The sequence below is a fragment of the Ziziphus jujuba genome, chromosome 3 (genome assembly GCF_031755915.1).
Source record: "Ziziphus jujuba cultivar Dongzao chromosome 3, ASM3175591v1".
NCBI lineage: Eukaryota > Viridiplantae > Streptophyta > Magnoliopsida > Rosales > Rhamnaceae > Ziziphus > Ziziphus jujuba.
Genome location: NC_083381.1, coordinates 34,176,597 through 34,187,351, shown reverse-complemented (window position 1 = coordinate 34,187,351; position 10,755 = coordinate 34,176,597). Strand labels below are relative to the sequence as shown.

The 10,755-nt window shown below is 33.8% G+C and overlaps 1 protein-coding gene across 1 annotated transcript; it reads left to right on the top strand.

The window, feature by feature from the left end:
* Positions 1–5,640: 5,640 nt before the first annotated feature.
* Positions 5,641–10,622, top strand: LOC132803201 (uncharacterized). Its single transcript, XM_060815484.1, has 4 exons — positions 5,641–5,994; positions 6,087–6,144; positions 6,367–6,467; positions 10,332–10,622. Exons 1-4 carry the CDS (start codon positions 5,641–5,643, stop codon positions 10,620–10,622), a joined length of 804 nt encoding a protein of 267 aa, XP_060671467.1.
* Positions 10,623–10,755: the final 133 nt, after the last annotated feature.

The window sequence follows — 10,755 nt, the reverse complement described above, 5'->3', positions numbered from 1 at the left end:
ATCTAGGCTTATATCTGTTCTAGCCCCCAAAATGTAATGATATAGTTTTCTAACACACACATATACTTGACACATGTCCACACACATATCACAATGTGCACACACACTTGACATATGTCACAAAACTCATACACACTTGACACATATCGCACACATGTTATAATTCTATTATATGTGTATATATATATATATATATAATTTTTTAAAAAAATAATTATAATAATTATCTACTTAGGTTTATAATGAGGCTTAACTGAAGGGGAAAACTAGTTATTTAGTTTAATAAGTCAACCAAAGCATTATAAGAGAATAAGCTCGAAAAAGACCTCACAGTAAATATCAATAAACAAATGTTTAATCCCACTATTACAGCATAAAGATCAATTAAGTGGATTATATGAACAGTTTACATAAAAAATTCTAATAACATGTTGCCATATATGAATTACACATGTTATAATGGGAGTTAGACGCATACTATGGCAAATTTGTATACATGTATATAGAGAAAGAGCCAAAAAAAAAAAAAAACACTACGCTACACTAGGTGTACAAACACCTTCACTTGCATAAGATGTGTAACCCTCATGTGGAAAGAGAGAATGTTGATTCTATACATGTTATCTTCTCAAAATTATCTTAGATTATTTTCTCGAAAAAGAGGGGTCGCTAGGCCTTGCACTTGGATGGTATGCAGGCTCCTTTGCTTTATCATCCAAGGCTGTCTCAACAATTTTTGAGGCCCTAGGTGAAAAACAATATTTTGGGTCTTAATTAAATATTATTTTTCATAAAATAGATTTTTTGATATGAAATCTATATATATATATATATATATTTGGATTTTTTAGATGTAAAATTACTGATTAAATTTTTTATTTAAGATTTGATAATAATATTTCTCAATTTATAAAATTACTAATTGGTTAATCTTCTAGAGATATAGTTGAATATAAATAAGATTTTATTAATTTCAATTTTGAAAAACTTCTTTCCATTGAAGTTGCACTAACAAAAAATACTAAATCTATGCATGGGAAAATAATTTATTTATTTTTTTTTTAAGTTTTAGTTTTCAAAATAAATCTAATCAATTTATTTGGATCAAGATATAAAGAAAAAAAATTATAGGCAAAAACTAGAGGAATACAAATTCTAGTTTTTTTCGAACAGCAAAAATAACTAGTAAATAACTAAAATCATGAATTCATAAAAAACAAACAAAAATTAAAACTATTATAAGAATGAACAATATGTATTTACTAAAATAAATAATAACTTATAAGCTTATTTTTTATTTTAGAGCCATTTAGATCAAAATTGCAAATGATATAGGTTGGATATCAAGATTAAATAAATATAAAAAATAAGTGAATGAGAAAGGATGAAAATAAGTGCACAAAATGAGAAAAATCGCATAAACAAATGAGAAAATGTGCATAAATAAGAGGAATATTTGACATATTTTTTTTTATTATTATTAAAATATAAGCAATTATAGAATATAAAATATCTAATTGAACTTAATTAATATTATTTCCAAAGATAAAAATAATTAAGGATAATTATCACAATAAATAATCAATTAGAATTCACTTAAACACAAATAATCAATTAGAAATAATTAAAAAAATTTTAAATCAAAATTTTTGTATTTACAAAATAAAGTAATAATTATATTCTATTTAATATATATATATATATATATATATTATATAATTTTCTTTTTTTTAAAAGCCCCAATAAAATGAGCCCCTAAACTTAGGCGTTAGCGGCCTATACCTTAAGCTGTGGCCCTGTTATCATCCATTTGATATTCTGTTTTTCTATGTAGCTAAGGGCATAAACGGAAAGTTTGCAACATCAGTTTGTATTTCTTTTTCTTTTCTTTTTTTCGCTTTTTTTTTTCTTTTCTTTTTTTTTGGGGTAATGTGCAGCATGCTTTTGTTGTAGACAATGAGAACATCTGAAGATTATCTAATAGATGTTTGGTATTGGAATTTCTCTTTGCACATGTGTGAATGGTGTGGATGTTTGAGATTTATCAATTTTTCGTAATTCCATCAATTGCCCTTAAAATGGATCCAGTGAGTTGCGCGTGTTAACTTCCATTAGGCTTTTAACATTTTCCGTACTAATTAGATCAAAGTGACACAAAAATGATAAATTATGTGATAATAATGATAAGTTCAAAGGTTTAGATGGTAAAATGTCAAACATATAAAGTTTAAAAAGATAAAATGTATTTTAGCTTTTATGTATTTTAGCTTTTTTGTTTCTTTTTTTTTTTTCCCCCCTTTTCTTTTCTTTGTAATTAACTCTATCTTTTGCCTTTTATTTTTAGCTCAAATTTACTTTAGGCACCCTATATTTTGGAGTATTTTTATTCAACTTACTTTTTTTTTTTTTTGTCCGTTATTGTTAAACATATAACAGAGAATAATAATATAAATTTTAGTTTTCTTATCATGAAAAGATATAACTTTTATTGTACAAAAATTTAATATGTCATGTATTCAGCCCCAAAAAAAAAAAAAAAAAGTTTAATATGTTATGTATATTATAAAAATGAAAGTGTATAAAATTAATTTTGTGATGTATTTAGAATAAGCATCAGGTTTAAAGCTGATACAGCTTTGGGCCTCTAAATATGATAATCGTCTTGACTTTAGCCAAGAGGTGGACCCCATTAGTAGCTCGCCATTTTTTGATTTTTTTCTTTTTTTTAATTTGGTTATTTAAGGCTGTCTTGTCTTCTGTAAATCTATTAAATATTTTTTGAAATGAGAAGATAGCTGTTAAAGCGTTTGGCTTAAGATAAAAACAAGGCCATCTGCTAAGCTCTTGAAATTGAAAACCAACTGAAACCTACTTCTGCTCGTTCTTCATATTCTTTGTCTATTCTTTTGCTTTCGTGTTTCCCCCAGAGAGTAGTGGAAGAGCTCTGTGATATTGACGGTTGAAGATAAAGAAGAAGGACAGGGAGATTAATCAAGATGAACGACCTGATGACAAAATCCTTCACCAGCTATGTGGATCTGAAGAAAGAAGCCATGAAGAATCTGGATCTGGAAGCTGAGGACTTGGAGATATCATCGTCCACAACGTCTCACATGGACAGCGACCTCAACCTTTTCCTTGAAGAGGCCGAGAAGGTGAAGCAGGAAATGGTGTCTCTCTGAGAGATTCTAGGACGCCTATAGCAATCCAATGAGGAGAGCAAGTCCTTCCACAAATCCGAGGCCTTGAAATCCCTATGCAACAAGATCAACGCCGACATCATCACGATTCTCAAGAAAGCCAGGGCCGTCAGATCTCAGCTGGAAGAAATGGACCTTTCAAACGCAGCCCACAAAAGGCAGAGCAGCAGCAGCAACCCGACCATTTAGAGAACCAGAGTTGCAGTCATAAATGGACTGCAGAAGAAGCTCAAGGAGCTGATGATGGAGTTCCAGATAGTGACAAAGAAGACGATGACTGAGTACAAGGAGACGGTGGGGAGAAGGTATTTCACGGTGAAAGGGGAGTACCCTGATGAAGAGGTGATAGAGAAGATCATCTCCAATGGAGGGGAGGGCAATTGAGGAACATGGCAGAGGAAAATTTTGAATTAGTGGACTTTAATGGGCCTTTACGAGTATTATGCATGGCCTTTTAACTTTTCTAACGTAAAACAAGTTATGAAAAAATAATTCCCTACCATGAGCATCAATTGGAAAAAGAAAAAAGTAAAATATAGTTTTTTCTGCATATTTTGCATTGTGAGTGTGGTAAAATTCAGGTCCACCGAAAGTTTGAAAGGAAAGTTTTGAAGGTGCTGTGTTCGAGAGTTTTTGAATCCGTTGTGTCCTGGGAGACATATGTCGAGAAACTATCTGTACCGATGGAACAAAAATTGTTTTAAAGACACTGTGGTATCACACAGGGTTCGAACCATTTACCAACAAGCATATCAAAACTAAGGAGATACAGATTCTCAATTTTATTTTATTATTTTTGTAAATTTTTATTTACTTTTATAGATCTAGATATATATACACATATATATTATTCCCACAATATTTTTCGACAATCTTAAGACAATTCACGTTTATATATGTTTATATATGTGTGGATTTATTGGACCTGTGATTAGAGGAGGAAAAATATATATATATATATATATATATATATTATATGTATATTATATTTGTTTTAGCTTGAAACCCGTGTGAAAGATTGTGTGGTGGGCGTGTGTCTTATTTTGTTTATTTTATATTGTTTTAAACCAATCAGATTCATGCCCATGAATTTATATATATATATATATATATATTTTATTCCTTTACTTTGTATGTTTCAGTTTTGAAAAAAAAAAAAATTGTTTTCCATGAATTTGAAAAATTTTGTGCAATTTTTTATTATTGTTTAAAATCAAAATTTTTCCAAAATCGAATTACCCATGAATTTTTAAACATTTTGGTGATTTTCCGGTATTTTTTGGTCACCGAAATAGTGAAAACTAATAAAAAATGATGAACCGGATCAGAAAAATCCGTTTACCAATGAAACGGGTCGAGAAAAACCGGCTAGAGGTTGAAGACGGGTCGAAAAACAGATTAACGGATCGGAAAAACGGGTTTAGATAGGTTTCTAGGTTAGTGGGCCTCAATTTTAAATTCTGGAAAACCTAGCCCAATTCCAAAGCCTAGCCTGTGGTTAGAATAGGTTATTGTTCAGCTCAAGACCAAGCCCAGTCCATTAAAAAGGCCCAAGGAAATTCAGCCCGATTAGCCATGCCACCTGTCACTGAAACAGATCACCACATGGCGAGACCAAACAATGGCACATGGTGCACCATGATGATGCCACGTGTCGCATAGTAGTGGAGCCACGTTTCGTTCATCTCCAAATGTCGGATTCTTAGGGAGCTGCATGTTGGCCTTTGCTTGTGCCACGTGTCGACCTACTGCAGGTGACACTTGTCACATCCGAAGCAAGCCAAGTGTCATGCTAACGATTATCCACGTGTCGACCTATGGCAGGTGACATGTGGCCCTTTCAGGATGACACGTGGCAGTCTCACACTATGACATGTGGTAGTGAACAGTAACGCATGAACAGTTACATATGAACAGTGACATATAGACAGTACATGTTAACAGTAATTTGTGGGTGTATACAGTAATTTTTGTGGTGTATACAGAAATCCTAAAATTCACATTTTTGTGTATTTTTCTTTTGGAAATTTGTTTAAATTAGTTTGTTGAAATAGAAATAACAACTAATTGATTTCTATTTTTTGTGATTATACAGAAATGGCTAGTAGAGATGTGCATGCTGCACAACTGCCTTCACCTACGGGTCATGCAGAGAGATCGGAGAAGTTCGATGGGCCTAATTTTAGGAGGTGGCAGCAGAAAATGCTGTTCTACTTTACTACTCTAGGCCATGCGAAGTTCCTAAATGAGGACGCACCACCAAGTGATGATAAGAGTGATAAGGAGACTTTGATGGCGGTGGATACGTGGAATAATTCTGATTATTTATGTCAGAATTATGTCCTGAATGGCTTATTCAATGCCCTGTATGGAGTGTACCGTGGCACGAAGTCGGTAAAAGAGCTGTGGGAAACTTTGGACTGAAAGTACAAGACTGAGAATGCTGGTAAGTCGTTTCTTGGACTACATGATGGTGGATACCAAGCCATTGATAAGTCAAGTACATAAGTTACAAGTGCTCATCCTAGAACTTCTTGCCGAAGGGATGTTCATTAATGAAGCCTTTCAAGTTGCTGTAATGATTGAGAAGTTGCCTCCTAGTTGGGGAGACTTCAGAAACTATCTCAAGCACAAGAAAAAGGAAATGGACATGGAGGCTCTTATTGGAAAGCTTCGAATTGAAGATGACAATAGGAGGTCTGACATAAGATCCATGAAGACCATAATGAAAGCAAATGTTGTGAAGCATGGAAGTAGCTCCAAGAATAAGAAAAATCCTGGAAAGAGTTCTAAGGTGGGGCCTAAAGGAGGCATCTCCAAGAAGGCCAAGTTCTAAAGGAAATGTTTCAATTGTGACAAGATGAGTCATAGAATGGTGGATTGTAGACTGTCGAAGAGAAAGAGGAACATAGAGACAACAACGATGGAGCACATCACAAGAGAGGTTGATGAGATTAACCTAAGCGTTGTTATCTCTAAGGTGAACCTAATGGGTTCTAACCCAAGAGAGTGGTGGATAGATTCACCTCCTTCGAACCAAAGGCAAATGGGGAGAAGTTGTTCATGGGAAACTCTGCATATTCAGAAATCCAAGGGGAAGGTAAAATTGTCCTGAAGATGACCTCTGGGAAAGTTCTGACTCTGAATAATGTACTGTATGTTCTAGATATTCGTAAGAATTTGGTGTCTAGATCGTTGCTAAGCAAACATGGTTTTCGCTTAGTGTTTGAGTCAGACAAGATTATCTTATTCAAGTATGGGATGTTTGTATGAAAGGGCTATGTAATCAATGATATGTTCAAATTGAATGTAATGACTGTAATGCCAAATAATATTAATAATAAAGCTAGTACTTCTTCCGTTTACTTGCTTGAAGACTAGTCATGTTAATTATAATTCTCTGCAGAGGTTAATTAACTTAAATCATATTCCCACGTTTGATATTGATACCAAACATAAGTGTGAAACTTTTGTAGAGGCAAAATTTATGAGATTATCACATTAAACAATAGAAAGAAATAATGAACCTTTGGATTTAATATATAGTGATGAATGTGATTTAAAGTTTGCATCGACAGAGATGTGGTAATAAGTACTTTATGACCTTTATTGATGATAGCATGAAATATTGCTATGTGTACTTGCTTAAGAGTAAGAATGAGGCTATAGAAAAATTTATTCTCTATAAAACGGAAGTTGAAAATCAACTCATCCAAAAAATTAAAGTGATCAAAAGTGATCGTGGTGGAAAGTATGTGACTCCATTTGGAGAGTATTGTGCTCAATATGGCATAATACATGAAGTTACTCCACCATATTCACCGCAATCAAATGGTGTGGCTGAACGGAAAAATAGAACTTTGAAAAAAATGATGAATGCAATGCTTATAGGCTCTAGAGTACCTCAGAACTTGTGGGGGGAAGCCATTTTGTCGACAAACGACCTTTTAAATAAGGTGCCCTGAAAGAACCAAATAAAGACACCCTATGAACTATGGAAAGGAAGACAACCTTTCTATAATTATTTACGAGTATGGGAGGTGTCTAGCTAAAGTTGTCGTACCCACTCCGAAGAGAGTGAAGATAGGTCCTAAAACAATTGATTACATTTTCATAGGATATGCACAAAATAGTAGTGCATATCGATTTCTCATGTATAGATCAGAAATTCCGGATATACACAAGAATACAATAATGGAATAAAAAAAATGCATAATTTTTCGAACATATTTTTCCGTATAAGGTGGAAGAATGATCGAGTTCATCGAAACGAACTTATGATACTATCGATGAAGATAATCATGATAGTGATCAAGAACAAGAAACTAATGCTAAGACTGAGGTTGAGCTTAGACGTAGCAAGAGAGTAAGAACGGAAAATTCCTACGGTCCGGATTTTCTTACATATATGCTAGAAAGTAAATCTCAAAGCTTTCAAGAGGCTATAAATTCTCCTGAAAGGGATTTATGGAAAGAAGCTGTGAAAAGTGAGATAGATTCTGTCTTACAGAATCACACTTGGGAGTTAGTAGATCTTCCTCCAGGTTGTAAACCTTTAAGTTACAAATGAGTTTTTAAAAGGAAGATGAAAGCAGACGGAACTATAGACAAATACAATGCAAGACTTGTAATTAAAGGATACAAGTAATAAGAAGGCCTTGATTATTTTTACACTTATTCTCCAGTGACGAGAATAAATTCCATAAGGATAGTACTAGCGATCGCTGCTTTGTGGAATCTAAAAGTACATCAAATGGATGTGAAAACAGTCTTTCGTAATGGAGATCTAGATGAAGAGATATACATGAAGCAACCCGAGGGTTTCTCCGCTCCAGGACAAGAAAAGAAAGTCTGTAGATTGAGTCCTTAGATGGACTTAAACAAGCTCCGAAGCAATGGCATCAAAAATTTGATAATACCATGCTAAGTGATGGATTTAAAATAAATGAGTATGACAAGTGTATCTATGTAAAGGATATAGAGAATGGATATGTCATTCTTTGTTTGTATGTAAATGACATACTCATTGTAGGTAGTGACGACCATATGATCCGAACTACGAAAGCATTGTTGAAATCCAAATTTGATATGAAAGATATGGGGTTTGCTGATGTGATTTTAGGAATAAAAATCATAAGGACTTCAATTGCAATCATACTTAATTAAACGCACTATGTAGGTTTGCTGATGTGATTTTAGGAATAAAAATCATAAGGACTTCAATTGTAATCATACTTAGTTAAACGCACTATGTAGATAAAATATTGGCTAATTTTAGTAAAAATGATACTAATATAGCCAGAACACCCATAGATGTGAGTTTACACTTATCCAAAAATAAAGGAGAGAGTGTATCTCAAGTAAAATACGCGAGGGTGATTGGAAGTCTGATGTACTTAATGAATTGTACAAAACCAGACTTAGCCTACGGTATAAGTAGACTAAGTAGATACACGAGTAATCTGAATGATGATCATTGGAAAGGAACCATTAAAGTATTAAGATACTTACGATATACTCATGAATATGGACTGTACTATACGAGATATCCAGTTGTATTAGAAGGATATAGTGATGCTAACTGGATATCGAATATCAAGGATTCAAAATCCACTAGTGGCTATGTATTTACATTAATAGGAGCAGCTGTGATGTGGAAGTTCTTAAAACAAATAGAAATAGCTTGATCCACGATGGACTCTGAGTTCATCGCATTAGATAAATATGGTGAAGAGGCCAAATGGCTACGCCAATTTTTGGAGGACATTCCGAGATGGCCTAAACCTGTGCCAGCAATAAGTATATATTGTGATAGTCAATCTGTGATTTGAAGGGCACAAAATGTGATGTATAATAGAAAGTCTAAACATATTCGTTGTAGACACAATTCTATTAGACAACTAATCTTAACTGGAGTTATCTCGATAGATTATATAAAGTTGAAAGATAACATTGCGGATCCGCTAACCAAAGGGTTAAATAGAGAATTAGTTGAGAAATCATCAAGGGGAATGGGATTAAAGCCCGTGAGTAAAGTCGATACGATATAAACCCAACCTAGTTAAATGGAGATCCCAAGATCTAGGTTCAATGGGACAACGCAATTGTAAATATTGATATGGTTCATTGTGGGAGTTAATCTTCTATTATGAAACAGTGAGAGAAAGAGGTTAAGCATAAAGTATGATTTTAATGATCCCTATAAATGTGTGTATAGTAATCTTTGCATAATGATGCTGATACATTGGAAAAAGGACTCACCTATGTGAGAGAGAAGAGTGATTGCTTCAAAGGAGAATTGTTGAGGGTGCAATTATTTAGAAACTCTCACAGAACCAGGTAGGTGTTCAAGGCCAAAATGAACACAACATTGAGAACTGAAGTGTACCAGGAAGGAATCTGTATGAACAATGTTGTCATTTACACAAACAATGAATTGGTTCAAAGATATCGCATCTACTATTAGTCAGTAAAAAAGATGTGCTCTCATAAGAGAAGGTTCAAAGAGTAACATTTACCTATCCTATGCAGGTTTCAACTACAGAGCTTTACCACGAGAGTCTTGCATAATAGTCAAATCATTCATGTGGGGGATTGTAACGTTTGCAATGTTTTTTTTTTTTTTTTAATGATTTTGAATTAGTCGACTTTAATGGACCTTTATGAGCATTATGTGTGGCCTTTTAACTTTCCTAATGTGGGTTTTCATTTTTGGATGGATTTTAAGTAAAAACAAGTTTTGAAAAAAATATTTCCCTACCGTAAGCATCAATTGGAAAAAGGAAAAAGTAAAATATATTTTTTTCTGCATATTTTGCATTGTGGGTGTAGTAAAATTCAGGTCCATCGAAAGTTCGAAAGAAAAGATTCAGAGATGCTGTGTCCAAGAGTTTTCGAATCCGTTGTATCCTGGGAGATAACCGTAGGAAAACCATCTGCATCGGTGAGACGGAAATGTCTTAAAAACATTGTGGTATCACACAGATCTCGGACCATTTACCAACAAACAGATCAAAACTAAGGAGATACAGGTACTTGATTTTATTTCATTATTTTTTAAAATTATTATTTACTTTTGTAGATCCACATATATATACACATATATATTATTCCAATAATATTTTTCAACAGATTCAGGACAGACACGATGCCGCCAAAGTGATAGAGAAGAGCCTGCTGGAGCTGCATCAGGTGTTCTTGGATATGGCTGTCATGGTGGAGGCACAGGGCGAGCAGATGGATGACATTGAACACCATGTTTTGAATTCTTCTTACTATGTCAAGGATGGAACCAAACAGCTTCATACTGCCAAGGACTACCAGAGGAGTAGCAGGAAGTGGATGTGCATTGGGTTGATACTTTTGCTGCTCGTCATTCTTGTTGTGGTCGTCCCCATTGTCACCAGCTTCGCTGACTCTTAGAACTCTTCAGCTCTTTCAACGTTTTCATGTTGTTTTGTTTGATTTGTTGTTAGGTTTAAAAGTTGTGTGGATTCTCTGTTGTGAACAGCCATCAATTCTTTAATTTTTCCTCAACTAATTGTTTGTGGTTGGT